Source organism: Lithobates pipiens, unplaced genomic scaffold, assembly GCF_037356315.1.
Source record: "Lithobates pipiens isolate NorthernLeopardFrog02 unplaced genomic scaffold, aLitPip1_a1.2 Scaffold_16, whole genome shotgun sequence".
NCBI classification, from domain to species: domain Eukaryota; kingdom Metazoa; phylum Chordata; class Amphibia; order Anura; family Ranidae; genus Lithobates; species Lithobates pipiens.
The window spans coordinates 604,250,764-604,269,199 of record NW_027507748.1 but is presented as its reverse complement, the minus strand read 5'-3'; the positions used below and the strand labels follow the sequence as shown (position 1 = coordinate 604,269,199).

General features: G+C 42.3%; 1 protein-coding gene across 1 annotated transcript in view; it reads left to right on the top strand.

The window, feature by feature from the left end:
* Nucleotides 1-18,436, top strand: part of XPO4 (exportin 4) — a 208,062-nt gene that overhangs the window by 169,917 nt on the left and 19,709 nt on the right. Inside the window, exons 14-20 of the mRNA XM_077484003.1 lie at nucleotides 1,238-1,397; nucleotides 1,493-1,662; nucleotides 5,924-6,098; nucleotides 7,530-7,823; nucleotides 13,521-13,701; nucleotides 15,275-15,393; nucleotides 15,512-15,642. Of these exons, the coding sequence (XP_077340129.1) occupies nucleotides 1,238-1,397; nucleotides 1,493-1,662; nucleotides 5,924-6,098; nucleotides 7,530-7,823; nucleotides 13,521-13,701; nucleotides 15,275-15,393; nucleotides 15,512-15,642 (1,230 nt within the window). The remainder of the gene's footprint in view (nucleotides 1-1,237; nucleotides 1,398-1,492; nucleotides 1,663-5,923; nucleotides 6,099-7,529; nucleotides 7,824-13,520; nucleotides 13,702-15,274; nucleotides 15,394-15,511; nucleotides 15,643-18,436) is intronic.

Sequence of the window (18,436 nt, the reverse complement as noted above, 5' to 3'; positions counted from 1 at the left end):
TTTGCACAGAGCACCCCGGATCATTCTCTTCTCGGGTCCCATTTTGCTGCTCCCTCCTATCAAGTCCCTTCTCAGCCAACAGCTTTCTATTGGGGCACCCGAGCCAAGTCAGAGCTCCGTGTATCCATTCGCACACTGAGCCCCAGACCTGGCCCCCCACCTTTCTCCCCTGTTTAGTTGACTGACAATGGTCCCAAAAATGTCTGTGTCCGCCATAATGTCGCAGTCACAATAAAAATCACAGATCGCCGCCATTACTAGTAAAAAATAAAATAAATAAAAATGCCATAAAACGATCCCGTTTTATAAACGCTATAACACTTGCGCAAACCAATCACACACTTATTGCGATTTATTTTTATTTTTTTGTTCTTGTTTTTTTTACCAAAAATACATAGAATACATAAGGGCCTAAACTGAGGGAAATTTTTTTTTTTAAATATATTTTTGGGGGATATTTATTATAGCAAAAGAGAAAAAAAAGCATTATTTTTTACAATTGTCGCTTTTTTTGTTTATAGCGCAAAAAAAAAAAAACGCAGAGGTGATCAAATACCACCAAAAGAAATCTCTGTGGGGGGAAAAAAGGACATGAATTTTGTTTGGGAGCCACGTCGCACGACCGCACAGTTGTCAGTTAAAGCGATGCAATGCCGAATCGCAATAAGTGCTCTGGTCAGGAAGGGGGTAAAATCTTCTGGGGCTGAAGCGGTTAAGTTAGCAGTTGTGTGTTTTGTTTTTTTACAGACTGGAATTGGCCCCATTACAAGGTTTTTTGTTTTGTTTTGTTTTTATCCTGGAATTCAGCTTTTAAAAAAAGATTTGGATTTACATGAGCATTGTAGTGTGTGATCTGAAGTCAAATATTAGTAAAGCAATATAAATCTGGCCTGAATCAGGAAATAGGCAGCATCTGCTTCTGTGGGATCCAAGCAGCCATAACGCACATAATTATGTCCATTTCTAAGATGTGGTGGCTGCATTCGTTTTCTTTACATTTTTTATAACTAATCCTGCCAGTAACACACTTCCTTGTCCTAAGGTACTCTCAGCTTGAATGTGATGTGTAAAAAGTAGTTGTATACCTGCACCCACAAATAGAGAAATCAGCAAGTTTGCATAACCGGCTTTGCTTTGAGTTTTTATACTACCCCAGTGGTATGCGTTCAATCTTTCTCAGGAGTTTGATCTTCCACCACATTGACTAATCAAAGTGTTGCACATTTTTACAATACAGGCTACTGTCTGCGGTCTTAAGAGCATCAGAAGTAGAATCCAGGGCCACGAGGGCAAACTTAACACATCTCTTAAGCCCTCAGATGGGGAAGGACATCGTCTGGTTCTTGAGGCGATGGGCAAAGACGTATCTTCTTGTAGATGAAAAATTGTATGACCAGGTAGGAGGCATACAAGTACAACTTTGTGTATAGTTTTGGATTATAGAACTTGTGGTATTGACTTTTACTTATGAATTTCCCACTTTGTCTTGTAGATCAGCTTACCGTTGAATACAGCATTTGGAGCTGACACAGAAGGTTCACAGTGGATCATTGGTTATCTTTTGGAGAAAGTGATCAGTAATTTGTCAGTGTGGAGCTCTGAGCAAGAGCTGGCCAATGACACTGTCCAGTTACTGGTGGCTTTGGTAGAAAGAAGAGAGCGGTGAGTAATGTAGAAATAATGCCATGATCTTACCTGCGGCAATTATTGATCCACTTGCTTTTAGAGATGAGATAAGATTACTCACCCTTGATGGATTGATTCCTTGTGATTTCCTCTGCAGAATTTAGTAGTCTCACCGTGATTTCCTTATATAGCCCATGGCTCTATTCGCACTCGTGCATTCATTAAGTTAAATGAACATGAAACTGCACACAGAGTGCTTTTCTTCATATGATTCCAGTGATGTCAGTGTCGGCGCCAGATTACCTGCTGACAACCGCCATTACTAGTATAGCGTCTACAGCTGCGTAAATTCCAGTATATTGTACCCATAGTTTTTATGCTCTCTAATTTTCACGCAACCCAAGTTTTCTTTTTTCACCGATCTAAATGCAGCCGATTATTTTCAATGTGCTTCTACACGCAAGTGCAAAAACGTTATGTATATTGAGCAGTAGAAAAAAAAAAAATATCTTGGTTGTTGGTCTGTATTTTTGTTCTGTATACACAAATATGCACAAGTTCCACACTTCCTACTTGTGTTTACATATACAAGTGATATACAGCCCATCACATTTTTCCTGCCAGGAATGTCTGATACTCATACCACAGTAGTGTGCAAGCCTGGTTTTTCCTAAAACCAAAAAACTATTTTATTTGATGACAATGTTATTGTCAAACTAAACGGTAAAAATTGCTGTGGACCATAGCTTGGTGTAGAGATTTTTAACAACTACACCCCCGGACCAATAAACACCTTAAGGACCAGAGGTCTTTTTCCAATTTCGCACTGCGCTGCTTTAACTGGTAATTGCGCGGTCATGCAATGTTACACTCAAACGAAATTTGCGTCCTTTTCTTCCCACAAATAGAGCTTTCTTTTGATGGTATTTGATTGCCTCTGTGATTTTTATTTTTTGCGATATAAATGGAAAAAGAGCGAAAATTTTGAAAAAAAAAAAGATATTTTCTTCTTTTTGTTATAAGAAAAATCGAATAAACTAAATTTTAGTCATGCATTGAGGGCAAAATTTATTCAGCCACATGTCTTTAGTAAAAAAAATGTCAATAAGCGTATATTTTTTGGTTTGCGCAAAAGTTATAGCGTCTACAAACTAGAGTACATTTTCTGGAATTTACACAGCTTTTAATTTATGACTGCCTATCTCATTTCTTGAGGTGCTAAAACGGCAGGGCAGTACAAACCCCCCCCCCCCCCCAAATGACCCCATTTTGGAAAGTAGACACCCCAAGGAAATTGCTGATGGGTATGTTGAGCCCATTGAATATTTATTTTTTTTGTCCTAAGGGATTGAATAATGACAAAAAAAAATTTTTTTTACAAAAAGTTGTCACTAAATGATAAATTGCTCACACATGCCATGGTTATATGTGGAATTGCACCCCAAAATATATTCCGCTACTTCTCCCGAGTATGGGGATACCACATGTGTGGGACTTTTTGGGAGTCTAGTCGCGCACAGCACCCCGAAAACCAATCACCACCTTCAGGATTTCTAAGGGTGCAAATTTTTGATTTCACTCCTCACTACCTATCACAGTTTCGAAGGCCATAAAATGCCAAAATAGCACAAAACCCCCCAAAATGACCCCATTTTGGAAAGTAGACACCCCAAGCCATTTACTGAGAGGCATGTTGAGTCCATGGAATATTTTATAATTTGCCACAAGTTGCGGGAATATTACAAACTTTTTTTTTTTTTTTTTTTTTTTTTGCACAAAGTTGTCACTAAATGATATATTGCTCACACATGCCATGGGCATATGTGAAATGACACCCCAAAATACATTCTGCTGCTTCTCCTGAGTACAGGGATACCACATGTGTGGGACTTTTTGGGAGCCTAGCCACGTACGGGACCCCGAAAACCAAGCACTGCCTTCCGGATTTAAATATAAAATGCTACCAAAAAACCTGTTAGCGATGGCAGGGATCAGGCCTGACTCTGCGATCGCTGCAGTTATGTGTTTAGTGTTTTGTAAGTGACAGTGATCGATCGATACTGCACTTGGGTGGGCTGGGCAGAGGGGCAAAACGCAGGTGCTAGCAGGTATCTGGGCTGATCCCGCTAACAATGCGTTTTTTTGGAACCCTAAACTGCTGGGGACGCTAGTATAGATCAGATCAGATATTGATCTGTTCAGATTCTATACCACTACGGGAGGTTTATGCTTTGCGTGTGGGTGTTAGCGGTACTGGCACTAACCTAGCGCTGCCTGGGGCGACGCAGACCCTGACCCTAAAACCTAATTGATATCACCCGCCGGGTGATCAGGGGGTTAACCTTTATTGGGTAATAAATGGTGGGTGCCCTGATGCTATAAAAAGCAAACTAACCAGAGTCACCCGTAACACTTATACGGTGATCAGTGGTGAAAGGGTTAACTAGGGGCAATCAGGGGCTTCAAATTTTTATTAGGTAGTATATGGGGTCCCTGGCGCTATATAAAAACCTGACGGGGAACCTAAATAACTAACTGGCTAACCAGCGTCACCAGTGACACTTATACTGTGATCGCTGGTGAAAGGGTTAACTAGGGGCAATCAGGGGGTTAAAACCATTATTGGGTAGTATATGGGGGTACCTAACGCTATAAAAACCTGGCGGTGAACCTAAAAAAATAACTAGCTACCTAACGACACTAGTGACACTAATGCAGCAATCAGAAAAACAATCGCTTGGTGACACTGGCAAAAGGGGGTGAAAGGGTTAACTAGGGGCAATCAGGGGGTTAAAACCATTATTGGGTAGTATATCGGGGTACCTAGCGCTATAAAAACCTGGCGGTGAACCTAAAAAAAAACTAGCTACCTAGCGACACTAATGCAGCGATCAGAAAAATGATTGCTTAGTGACACTGGCAAAAGGGGGTTAAAGGGTTAACTAGGGGCAATCAGGGGGTTAAAACCATTATTGGGTAGTATATCGGGGTACCTAGCGCTATAAAAACCTAGCGGTGAACCTTAAAAAAAAAACTAGCTACCTAGCGACACTAATGCAGCGATCAGAAAAATGATCACTTAGTGACACTGGCAAAAGGGGGTGAAAGGGTCAACTAGGGGCAATCAGGGGGTTAAAACCATTATTGGGTAGTATATCGGGGTACCTAGCGCTATAAAAACCAGGCGGTGAACCTAAAAAAATAACTAGCTACCTAGCGACAGTAGCGACACTAATGCAGCGATCAGAAAAATGATTGCTTAGTGACACTGGCAAAAGGGGGTTAAAGGGTTAACTAGGGGCAATCAGGGGGTTAAAACCATTATTGGGTAGTATATCGGGGTACCTAGTGATATAAAAACCTGGCGGTGAACCTAAAAAAATAACTAGCTACCTAGCGACACTAATGCAGCGATCAGAAAAATGATTGCTTAGTGACACTGGCAAAAGGGGGTGAAAGGGTTAACTCTAGGGGCAATCAGGGGGTTAAATCTTTATTGGGGGGTGATAGGGGGCTACCCTGGACCTAACACTAACTGCCCTGACAGTTTTTACTGTTACAACTGACACTGAATGCAGTGATCAGTAAAGAAATGATCAATGCAATCAGTGACACTGTGACTGGGGGGGGGGGATTGGGGGGGTTTGTGTGCCTGTGTGTAACTACATGTCAGTGTAGTGTTGGTGCACACTTACTTTTAGTCTTCTCCTTGTAGTCCGGTCAAAAAGACCGCCCCGAGGAGAATGACATCACTTCCTCCTTCCTGTGTAAACAATACACAGTGGGAGGAAGCTTCTCATTGGCCAGGAGCGATCCAGAGGGGGTGGCCAGAAACCAACGGCCATCCCCTCATCACGGATCGCTCCTGGAGCGAACCGGACCGCTGTATCCAGCGGGAGGGGGTCCGATCGGACCCCCCACCCGCTGGAAGGCAGGCACGTACATGTACGTGCTTGTGCCTGCCTGTGCCATTGTAATGACTTACAATTGCAATACGGCGGTCCTTAAGTGGTTAAGGAACAGATGGTATAAAGGAAGCTGCTAGTTCCGTTCACTTCCCATGACCATCATGAACAGGTGATGTTCTCCCTGTTGGAGTTTTTACTTTATAGAGAATGTAGCGGGAGTGTTGGGACATCTCATGTAAAGAGTGATACCTTCACCTTGAGACTAGCCTGGGCCAGGAACTCTAGTGAGGGCATTATACTGCACATGTTTACTTTATTATCTTAACTGTCTTTCTTGGGATCATCCCATACCTGTCCTTTGTTTTTGATTCTGGAATTCTTCTTTGCAGGGCTAATTTGGTAATACAGTGTGAAAATTGGTGGAATTTGGCAAAGCAATTTGCACGGAGGAGTCCGCCCCTTCACTTCCTGTCCAGCTCTGTGCAGAGGACGCTCATGAAGGCTCTGGTACTTGGAGGATTTGCTCACATGGACTCAGAAACAAAGCAGCAGTACTGGACTGAGGTGAGAAGACCTAGCAAGCATTGCGGAAGACTCATGGCCTTTTTGCATTTGTGCATTTTCCTGGGATCAAGTACATATTACTGCAGAAAAATACAAAACAATGTCCTCTAAATTTCTGAGTTCTGTTATGTACATCTTTGATTAGTAACAGACTGCTACAAAGAAAATTCCCAAATCGTTTCAATACCCTCCTATTGCCTCTATCTGACTGCACACAAAATTTGTAGAGTAAAGCCAGGTACACACAATCAGATTATCGGACAAATTTCCGTCCCATTTTTGTTGCATGCTAGACTCAAATCGAAAGTGAGTAGGTTACCCAACATACGAAAATTCTCGTACGACTTCAGAAGTGAAATGTTTTGTATGTGTTCTTTCGTTTCGGAGAATACATAGTCTTGCTCTTGCCGTTTTTTTTTTCCGGAGGAAAACTACTAATTAAATGAAAATTGGACATTGTTTTCACGTACGACAAACATTTTGTCTGCACATCCACTTTTGGTCATCCTAAAATTTGGAATCGGCTGTTGAAAGCACCATACTAATTATCAGAAAATCGGCAGATCATCGGACAAAATGTCATCTTGTGTACGGCCTTTACTCTGTGCATGATGCCCAATCGCTGCAGAGTGTGTTACAAATGGGGGTGTGGTTTGTGGGTGTGTCTACAAATGGGGGTGTCACAAGATTTTGTAGGTATGGTAGGAAAGTGGAGGTGGTCAGTAGATGAAGGTTTACAGTGCCCGCCTAAAAATGTAATCAATACCTTCTCGTGCCATTCATTATCGTTATTGGCACCCTGGGAACCATTAATCCCTCTTGCTCACCCCTCCTACAACATAATATATACTCCCTCTCCCATTAGTCAGGTCTGGGGTTTTGCGGTTTGTAGTGGATTCCAATTAAAGTTTTTAATATGTGAATGTGTACATTTTAAAACAATATGCCCATCACCCTGAAGCACGTGTAAGGAATTGTAGTGCTGGCCCAAGCTATGATCTTTGTTGGCAATAAGAGTAATTTGCATATTACAGTGCTTTAGAATTCTGCATATCAAGGTCCATGCAACCTTTTTAAAGGGTTTTCATTTTTGGAAAAAATGAAAAGATGACAAAACACTTCACAAGGGAGATGAGCAGACAAATCCCCAGACAGCTTGTTGTGTGGGCATCCAGAAATTCAATTTTTTTCTAAAAAGGAGAATATGCATTTTACTGTTTATAAATGTTATTTTGTAAACCAACTTTTTGTACAGAGCAGCTAAGAATAGACAGATAGCCATATAGACTTTTAAAAAAATTCCAGATTTGCACAAGAGAGAAAAAGCTCTCTCTATGCACATTGTAAATGAAACGTATCAAAAACATGACATTGTATATAAGTGCTGCCTATTAGCCTGTTAAACTGAACCCCATATTGTTTGTCTGGCAGGTGCTACAACCTCTTCAGCAGAGGTTTTTGAATGTGATAAATCAAGAAAACTTCCAGCAGATTTGCCAAGAAGAGGAGGTGAAGCAGGAAATTACAGCCACACTGGAGGCGCTATGCGGCATTGCAGAGGCCACTCAGATTGACAATGTTGCAATCCTCTTCAATTTCCTTATGGACTTTTTAACTAACTGTATTGGGTTAATGGAAGTATACAAGAATACGCCAGAGACTGTGAACCTAATTATAGAAGTTTTTGTAGAAGTTGCACATAAACAGATTTGTTACCTTGGCGAGGTAAGTGAAATTACAGCACAGGTGGGTGAGGCGAGACCGTATTGGGGCATACCCAGATCTTCAAGGTGCTATTTGTACTTTACAGCTCTTGTGCAAACCTAGGGAAAAGGGCTGTTTAAGTTGAACCCAATTAGATGCTCACATGTATAAATGAACAAATCTGTGCTCGGAATAGAAAAAACACACAGAGCTATTAACCCTGTGCTTTGATACCTAATAAATATATGCAGTATATTACCAAAAGTATTGGAACACATCAAATTTACGGGCATCCCAGTCTTGGTCCGTAGGGTTCAATATTGAGTTGGTCCACCCTTTGCAGCTATAACAGCTTCAACTCTTCTGGGAAGGCTGTCCACAAGGTTTAGGAGTGTGTCTATGGGAATGTTTCACCATTCTTCCAGAAGCACATTTGTGAGGTCAGGCACTGATGTGGATGAACAGGCCTGGCTCACAGTCTTCACTCTTTCATCCCAAAGGTGCTCTATCGGGTTGAGGTCAGGACTCTGTGCAGGCCAGTCATGTTTATTCACCCTAAACGCACTCATCCATGTCTTTATGGAGCTTTCTTTGTGCACTGGTCCAAATCATTTGGTAGTATGTTTTTTTTTTTTTTTTGGGTATGGGCTTGGCCCTTATTCCAGTGAAGAGTACTCTTAAGGCGTCAGCATACCAAGACATTTTCATAATCCCAACTTTGTGGCAACAGTTTGGGGATCACCCCTTCCTGTTCCAACATGACTGCACACCAATGCACAAAGCAAGGTCCATAAAGGCATGGATGGGTGAGTTTGGGAGGGAGAAACTTGACTGGCCTGCACAGAGTCCTGACCTCAACCCAATAGGAACACCTTTGGGATACATTAGAGCGGAGACTGGGAGCGATGCCTTCTCGTCCACATCAGTGCCTGACCTCACAAATGCGCTTTTGGAAGAATGGTCAAACATTCCCATAGACCAGGGATATGCAATTAGCGGACCTCCAGCTGTTGCAGATCCATGCCATAGACACACTCCTAAACCTTGTGGACAGTCTTTGCAGAAGAGTTAAAGATTTTATAGCTGCAAAGGGTGGGCCAACTCACTATTGAACTCTACAGACTAAGACTGGGATATCTTTAAAGATTATGTGCGTGTAAAGGCAAGCGTCCCAGTACTTTTTACAATATAGTGACTGTTTATAACCCAATTAGATTGCCTGCTTGCTGATAAAGAAGCATCAAAACACTGATGGAGTAACAACTCTGAGTTTTCTGTTACTCAGCATCCTGATTGATACCACTGTGCAATGTAGTAGCGCTGCCCCTCCGTCTGTCCAGTTCTGCAGGGCATTTCGGAACACTAATATAAAGAGATTCAGTTAGTATTCTACTAGCTGTAAGTTACCTTAAGCGATCTGTAAAGGAAATTTAATTCTATTCGATTAAACACTGGATTTTATGGGAGTATGTTAACTTCCTGGAGTTCAGCTACGTAGAAATGTGGCATGCCCACAGATCATATTTGATTAACCTTGAGTGGCCACAGATGCTTAGAATATAAACAGGGTAACTTAAAAATATATTCTGTTATTTTTTAGGTATGCAAATGTAGTTTATTTTTAAATGCCTTGCAAAAGTATTCACCCCCTTGGCATTTTTTGTGTTTTGTTGTCTCAGAACCTGGAGTTAACATGGATTGAGGATGTACCTCATTAATTTACAGAACATGCCCACAACTTTGAAGATTTTTTTTATTTTTTATTATTGAAAAGCAAACAAATAGGACAAAATAACAGAAAGTCAATGTGTATAACTATTCACCCCCCTCAATACTTTGTAGAACCACCTTTTGCAGCTATCACAGCTCCAAGTCGCTTTGGATAAGTCTCTATGAGCTTGCCACATTTTACCACTGGGATTTTTGCCCATGCCTCCTTGCAAAACTGCTCCAGCTCCTTCAAGTTGGATGGTTTGCACTTTTGAACAGCAGTCTTTGTCTGACCACAGATTTTCTATTGGATTGAGGTCTGGGCTTTGACTAGGCCATTCCAACACATTTACACATTTCCCCTTAAACCTCTCAAGTGTTGCTTTAGCAATGTGTTTGGGGTCATTGTCTTGCTGGAAGGTGAACCTTCCAGCAAGACAATGAAAGATTTTGCTTAAGAATATCCCTGTATTTAGCACCATCCATCTATCCCTCAACTTAATTGGCTTCTGTCCAAAATTGGCCCTAGTATATGAATGGGGACCTTGGATTGTGGGCTCCTTGAGGGTAAGGACCAATGTGAGTGTGCAATGTACAGGGATAGGGACAGTTGTAGATACTCAGGTTGAACTGGATGGACTGGAGTCTTTATTCAACCTTACTAACTGTGTAACTCTGACCAGTTTCCCAGTCTCGACTGCTGGGATAGTGTTCTTTGGGTGATGTGATGTGTTGGGTTTGCTCCAGACATAGCGTTTTCTTTGGCCAAAAAGTTCAAATTTAGTCTCATTAGACCAGGCACTTTCCTCCATATATTTTGGGAGTCTCGCACGTGCCTTTTCACAAACTCAATGTGCCATTTTGTTTTTTGCTGAAAGTAATGGCTTTCTTCTGGCCACTCTTCCATAAAGCCCAACTCTATTGAGTGTACGGCTTATTGTCGCCCTATGTACAGATACTCCAGTCTCTGCTGTGGAACTCTGCAGCTCCTCCAGGGTTACCTTAGGTCTCTGTGCTGCCTCTGATTAATGCCCTCCTTGACCGCTCCGTGAGTTTTGGTGTGCGGCCGTCTCTAGGCTGGTTTGCTGTTGTGCCATGTTCTTTCCATTTGGTTATGATAGATTTGATGGTGCTCCTAGGAATCATCAAAGATTTGGATATTTTTTTATAACCTAACCCTGACTTGCACTTCTCAACAATATTGTCCCTCACTTGTTTGGAGAGTTCCTTGGTCTTCATGGCAGTGTTTGGTTAGTGGTGCCTCTTGCTTAGGTGTTTCAGCCTCTGGGGCCTTTTAAAAAGGTGTATATATGTAATGACAGATCATGTGATGCTTAGATTGCACACAGGTGGACATCATTTCACTAATTATGTGACTTCTGGAGGTAATTGGTTGCACCAGAGCTTTTTATGGGCTTCATAACAAAGGGGGTGAATACATAAGCACATGCCAATTATCAGTTTTATTATTTCTGAAAAATAGTTTTATTTATGTTTTTTCAAATTTTACTTTGAGCTCAACTATTGTGTTCTGATCCATCACATATAGTTCAGATTAAAAAAACATTGAACCAAAAGGCTGTAATGTAACAAAAAAAGATAAAAAGCCAAGGAGGATGAATACTTTTGCAAGTCACTGTATAAGACTTTTATTTGGTACACTGTTTTAGGCCCCTTTCACACGACTGGCCCTCTTAGATCCGCATGTCCGTTTTTCAGGTGGCCCCGGCGGGCCATCTATTGACTTCTATGGGCAGGCGGATGTCAGTGGAGATGTGTCCACTGACACCCGCCTGCCATCCAATCCAACAAGATCCACTCAAAACAGACGGGTGGCGACACGTTCACCATCCGTCCAGCGTACAGGCTGTCCGTTTGCATCTGATCTTCCCATAGAGAACAGCTGGGCTCTGACAGGTCTTCTCTGGCCCCTCTTCGGTTCTCCTGACCCCTCCCCTCCTGTCGAGTGACCTCACAGCAGGCTGCTTGCTAAGGGGGCACCTGAACCAAGCTCTGACAGGTCCATCCCTGCACAGTGACCTATCTGCCTCTTCAGCAAGGATCAATGGATCGATCCCCCGATGAGCTAGCGGAGTCGGTCCAGCAGATCTGCCCCATGTGAAAGGGGTCTTATTCAAAACATTGCTATGTTATTTGGAAATATGCTGAAAAAATGTTAAAGAAAATACATTTTTTTATTTTTTAATAGTATTTTTAATACTTGACAATTTCAGTATAAAACGGATGTCACTGCAGTCTGAAGGTGATTGTGTTTATCTACAGACTAAAATTTTATTTCTTTGTTGAAGCATTAACTCGCTTGACAGTATTAAGAGCCAACAAACACACATTGTTGGCTGCTGGTTCTCAGTGGGGGAACTTTTGGGGGTGGGGAGATGCCTCAACTTCTGTTTTAAAAGCCTGTTTTAGCTTTGGTGCAGTTAATAGCTTTCTATTCTATAGGTTGGAGTCACTTGGGCTAATCAGGATAACTTGGTATAATATCTGCGTAAACCAATTTGACAAACTGTAGTCATGAGTGGTTTATCCACATATGGAAATTATTGCAGAAAATGTTAAGATACAGTTTTTGTAGTTCATGTTCCACCCTTTTACTGAACATTCTTTGAATCAAGCCCAATGGTTTGCAGTAGTAGTAGTAGTTTTGAAGGAAAATTGCCTATTCATCAAAGAACCGGTGTGAGAATTAAGGATGCGCTCAGGTGCGTTCACAAGTCCATGTGCCCACGCCTGCCAGGAAGCTGACACTCCACGCTAATCACGGGGAGTGAGAACTTTCCCGATCTGCGGGTGCACAGACCAGGAAATGTCTCACTATCTGTGATTAGCACTGCAAAGTGTCAGCTTCTTAGCAGGCAGGGGCACGTGGACTTGCGAACACTCCTGAGCTCATCCTAGGTGATAACCTTCAGATGGAAACGGACATCATGACCACTTGTGCAAAGTTCCTCCTGTCTAGCCTCTAACTGTCTAACCTGTTGCAATGTTAAAGTGATTGTAAAGGCAGAAGGTGTTTTATCCTCATCCATTCTATGCATGAAGATTAAAAAAACCTGCGTGTGAGCTCCCCTCAGCCCCCCTATTACTTACCCGACCTCCCTCTATCCAGCGATGTGCACAAATGCCTCGGTTATCCTGATTGGCTGAGGCACAGCAGTGCCATTGGCTCCCACTTCTGTCAATCAATCAGTCAGCCAGTCAGGAGAGAGGGGGGCGAGTCTGAACCACGGCTCTGTGTCTGAATGAACTCAGGTAGCTGCAGCTTGGTTCAGGTGCTCCCTTAGCAAGCAGCCCGCGGTGAGGTCACTCGACAGGAGGGGAGGGGTCAGGAGAGCCAAAGAGGGGCCCGAGATGAGGAGGATCGGGGCTGCTCTGTGCAAAACCATTTCACAGAGCAGGTAAGTATGACATGTTTGTTAATTTTAAAGAAAAAAAAAAAGACTTTAGTATCACTTTAAATCTGCGTTCTCCATAATTTCTTTTTTAATCCTTTTGTGGGGCCACAGGAAGCAAAAATGGAATGGTCTGGTGACCAATGGCTTAATATCTATTTTGTGCCCTGATCTGCCAAAACTTCATACAGGTGCCCATTTTAATATATGTAGCTGGGAACGTAGCTGCAGGGGTTTCTCTGTTGGGGGCTTCAAAAGTTTTACAAAAAATATGCTATGATTAAGGCTATTTGCCAAAATGCATAAGCTGCTTTTTTAATGTCACAACTATGTAGGCAATAAAGCCTTCAGCACAGATGTCCATGTTTGCCAGCTCTTTATTTTTATTTGAAAAAAATATGCCAATATATGTTTAAAGCTTCAATATCAGTTTATGGTGTGCATCCTTTACAATTCCCTGCTGCCCAATAGATGTACCTTCAGGCCAGGTTTAGGAAGCTGTAACTACATTTAGCGACTGTGTACACATTACAGCTTCATGTATTATCGTGTCTGGTTATTTGTCCCTGAGAAATATTTTCTACTCTTCCTTCAGTCCAAAGCCATGAATCTGTATGAAGCATGCCTGACTCTGCTTCAGGTGTATTCCAAGAACAATCTGGGCAGGAAACGCATTGACGTGACTGCGGAGGAGGATCAGTACCAGGATCTCCTGCTCATTATGGAACTTCTTACCAATTTGTTGTCAAAGGAGTTTATAGACTTTAGTGACACAGGTATGTTGTGCAGGCTATTGCTGCCCTTCCCCCAACACACACAGCTGTATGAGAATATATCTTGTATACTATAACCTGGGGTAACCAGATAACTAAAAAATGAAAACTGGATTTTGATGGCCAGACAGTTTTCTTGTCTGTCTGCTGACCTTACTAACAGGTCTGGGTAATGAGCTCAAACGGCAGACTACCAAAAGTAGCCTGTTTCAATATTGGTCTCTGTTCTGGGCCCAGCAGGAGGTTCAGCTATAGTTTTGTCATCTCTGTGGATATATTGTTTTTTTCGTTAATACTGCACCATCCAAAATGTCACTAGGGACAATACCTAGAGTATTTGAAATTAAAGGCAAATCACTCCTTCAAGTGCCCTTGTTGCATCATTGGTCATTGTTGAAGTGTCCCCATTATATTGGTCAACGTAAAAGTGTTATATTTCTGGTGGGCTACAAAGTGCCCTTGTTACGTTGGTCAGCGGGGAAGTGAGGCAGTAACTTGCCAGTGATGTTGCCAAGGTAGAGCACCAACTTCTCCTGCGATATGGCTATGCTGATGCTCCAATGCTGTTTCTGCAGTGTTCTTTTCTCAGAGAGAGAGCTGTGCCTAGCACTAAACATGTCGACATAGAACTTGTTCCTCCTGGCTGTTTAATAAAAGGAAAAATCGCATCTCTATGTGCTGTATTCTTGTTGCTGGTACAATTGAATGTGATTGAATTTGTTTAGTAATATTTAGTATTGCTGTTTAGTAATAACCATAATGGTCTGATTTTGTAAGGTGGCCAGACTATAGTATATACTATGTTGCCTGAATTTACAAGTGGTAGCGTTGAATTTTTAAAGTGACTCTCTGTCATGATTTTAAAACCCAAACCAAAGTCATGCCTGCAATAAAAAAAAGATTAAAAACCTACCTCTTAACATTTGTTTGCTGTCTTCTTGGAGCTGCACTAACTGAAATATCTTCAGCATCTGATATACTGTATGCTATAGTGTTGAATATCTGCTCCCCCATGTACTACTGTGTCATGTAATGGTGTGGAGTCGGATGTAGGAGCCATGGCACGCAGAGAGGGACCAGTGGCTCCAAACAGCTCAGAAAGGGTCAGATGTGGCCTTCACAAGCCAAGCTTTTTTTTTTTCCGGATAGAGTAGAGGAGGGTTATAACCCGTCTGTCTATTTTTTTGACATCTGTGTCCCATTGGATAGATTTCCCTTCACTTCCTGTCCCATAGCCAAAATGGGAAGTAAGAGGAAATCCCTGCATATGTGTCCCCATTATTAGATTTCCCCTATCTTACTTTTCTGAGGACAATCCAAAATTTGGGATTTTCTTTTACTTTCCCTTTCAATGATAATGGTAAACTGGACAATCCATCTCCTCTGTCAAAAACTGAAAAAAAAGTTTTGCATTTAGTTGTACTTTAGTCCTTTTTGCATGCATCGATTAAATTCACTGTTGAGGAATGCTTATAGAAGAGAAGATCAGACTGTATTAAATGAACAGAGCTGGAACTTTTTCATCATAAAATGCTTGGGATAAAATGTCGATTAACTCTTACTCTGACTGTTTTAGATGAAGTTTTTCGACCACATGAGCAGGGACAAGCAACTAACCGACCAGTTTCAGCGGCAGATGTAGTTTTATACGGTGTTAATATTGTGCTGCCACTAATGTCACAAGATCTGCTAAAGGTTGGTCTTTCACTCATAACTCATCATAGATGTGGCTTATTTGTTTTTGTTTTGTATTTCAACTCTCCTTACTTTTCATTTGTGATTACATAATGATTGTAACAATGTTTTTTTCTAGTTCCCGTCACTTTGCAATCAGTACTACAAGCTGATTACGTTTATATGTGAGATTTTTCCCGAAAAGATTCCACAACTTCCAGAAGACTTATTCAAGAGCCTAATGTATTCTCTAGAGCTAGGGATGACTTCGTATCCTTTCCATTTGAACCACAATCAACTGTAGTGGCTTCTTTCGATGAAATACACTTTACTCGATTGACTAACAATATAAAAATTTTCAGAGCAGAAGGATGCAGCTTCATCATTAACCAGTTCCTAACTGGCCTATAGCAAAATTATGGCCAGGCGGGAATTTCATCCGATCCTGCTGCTGGTACCATGTGATCACTGTGACAGATCAGAGCAGATCACATGATAATTGTAAACAAAGGATAGCTTTCTTTCATGCCATCCATTGTGCCGAATTGTGTTGCTAGCTGTAATTGGTCACAGTGATCACATGGTACAGACAGGGTACATCTTTACCATGTGATTAGCTGTGTCTAATCGCAACAAAACACACAAAAAAAGAAAAATCCTGATCACTTCCTCAGAGTATTATTGTTACTATGGTAGCATGGGATTGCTCTGTCATAGTGTTAAAAATCATGAAAAAATGAATGTAATAATTGTTTCTATTCATACATCAGGGGACACAGGGCCATAGTAGTTACTATGTGGGTTAATAGGCCACCCCAGGTGATGGGCACTGGCACGCCCCAAGATGGGAAGTGCACTTCCCATACAATCCCTCCCACTACTGGGAGCACCTCTGTTTTTTCGCCAGTGTCTAAGGTGTTGGTCACGAGTAAAGATGTGCTGTGCTGAGCTCCACTGGAACAATCCTTGCTGGGGCTAGCCATGCAGACCGGATCCATTCAAAGTGTCCTTTTTTGGGCCTAATGGAATGGTAACCGGGCCTCGTATCCGAAGAAACAAGGTTTTGCCTGCAAATGCTTCTCTTTAGAGAGCTGGACCCTGGGATCCAGTACTTTTTGGTAGTAAGGCCATAAAGTTTTACTGGCAGGGTGCTGTTGCAGGTCCAGGATTGTGGGTTACCTCTAGGTTCCCCTGCTCCTGAAGGTTTACGGAGTCCACCGTGAATGGTGAAGATTGGGTTTACCACAGAAAACCCTGCGACGAGAAGGTAAGTGGTGTTTTCTAAGAAATATCTTTGAAATTTTTTATGCATGTTTCCTTTAAGAAAAATAATGTTGTCATGCCTATGTGTCACCACTGGGGGCTGTATTGTGCACTCACCGCCTCATGCTGGAAACAGCGCTGTGTCGGGAGCCGATCACTTCCTCCTCCGGTAAGCAAGAAGGGGGACTTGTTTCCCTGCCTGTGGTCCCCCTTATGCTGGGATTCTCCCCCCTCCAGGGGTTTAAGAGCCCGATTCACTTAAATCCCCCCCCGCCATGCTAGCTCTGAGTACTAAGGTACCTGTAGTCCGCCGCTCGCACGGGGAAAACCTGTCCTTTTCAAAACGTGGGTGGAGCCGTAGGCAACGTGGGGGGTGGTGCTAATGGCGTTGGTGTTCTCAGTTGCCAGGTACACGTGGAGGAAGCTTATAAAAGTATGCTGCTGCTGGCTGAGGGGGGACACGAGCAAAGAGGTGGCATTACTTCAGGTTTGGGGACACAGGCATTTTCTCTCGACGCATTATTACTGTTCCAGGCTGGGCATTAATAGCAGCATTATATTGCTGGACTATAGCCTAGCAGTGTGCATTCTTCTGGTAATGTGCCTCTGCTTTGTGCATCAGGCTATGAGTGGAAAAGGGGCCAGGAACTCCTCAAAGGGTTCTAGGGGTTTGATTGTTTTACAACAACCTAAATCCATCTCCAAAATGTCATCCTCAGAGTGATGAGGCCGGTCAGAATGAGCCGTCAGGGAAGACTGATGTTGCAGCAGCGCTGGACACTTCAGCACCTATGTATATCGCACAGGAAGTTTTTTTCTTCTACCATTTCTAATTTGGAAAAAAAACTGCTGCTGTGATCACACTCCATAGTTGCTTCAAACGTAGCAGATCCCCATCCAGTGCTCAGAACCCTCATACTGAGGTGCAAGGCGCAAGGGATCAGGAAGGTCTTCCAAAAGATCTGGAAGATACTAATATATCCTCTTCCAAGGATCCTAATGTGAAGGGAGTAGTGTCACAAGACAGTTTTCTTGTACACTCCCTTACTAAATGGGTTCGCTCAACCATTTTGCTGCCTGTAGTGCAGTCTGTTGATGAGCCCACCTCTGGTTTGGGATCACTAAAGCCTCCCCCATCTGAGGATGCTTTTCCTATCCATTCATGGCTAAAAAAGCTGATCTATTCGGAATGGGAACACCCGGATAAGCAATTTTTTTCTCCAAAAAAGTTTTCTACACTGTATCCTATGGAGGAGGCATTCTATAAGAAATGGGGGGTGGGGGGGGGGTTCCAGCAATTGATGCTGCAATCGCTTCATTGAATAAAAATCTTTTCCGGTAGACAATGCGCAAATGTTAAAGGGTCCAACAATTAATTTCTTTTTAAGAACAACATGTCTCTGGCAAGTTCAGTAGTGCAGACGGTTCTTACGGCAGTTGGTGTATCTCAGTCCATAAAGGATCAGTTTGTAGAGATCCTTAAGATTCTTCCTGATCAGCAGGCCCAGCAATGGGCTGACTATCAGATGCACTATGTTTTATGGTGGATGCTATGAAAGATTCTATCATTCAAGCCCCACGGCTTATGCTAGGACTAGTGCATACACGCAGAGTCTTGTGGCCGAAGAATTGGTCAGCCGAAGCACTGTGTAAGAAGCTCTTGGCCAGTTTCCCATTTCATGGTGACCGTTTTTTTTTTTTTTTTTTTTGGGGGGGACAATCTAGATAAATATATCCAAAGGATCGCTAATGGGAAAAGTTTTCTCTTTTACCAGTAAAGAAGTAGTTTTAAACATTTCTC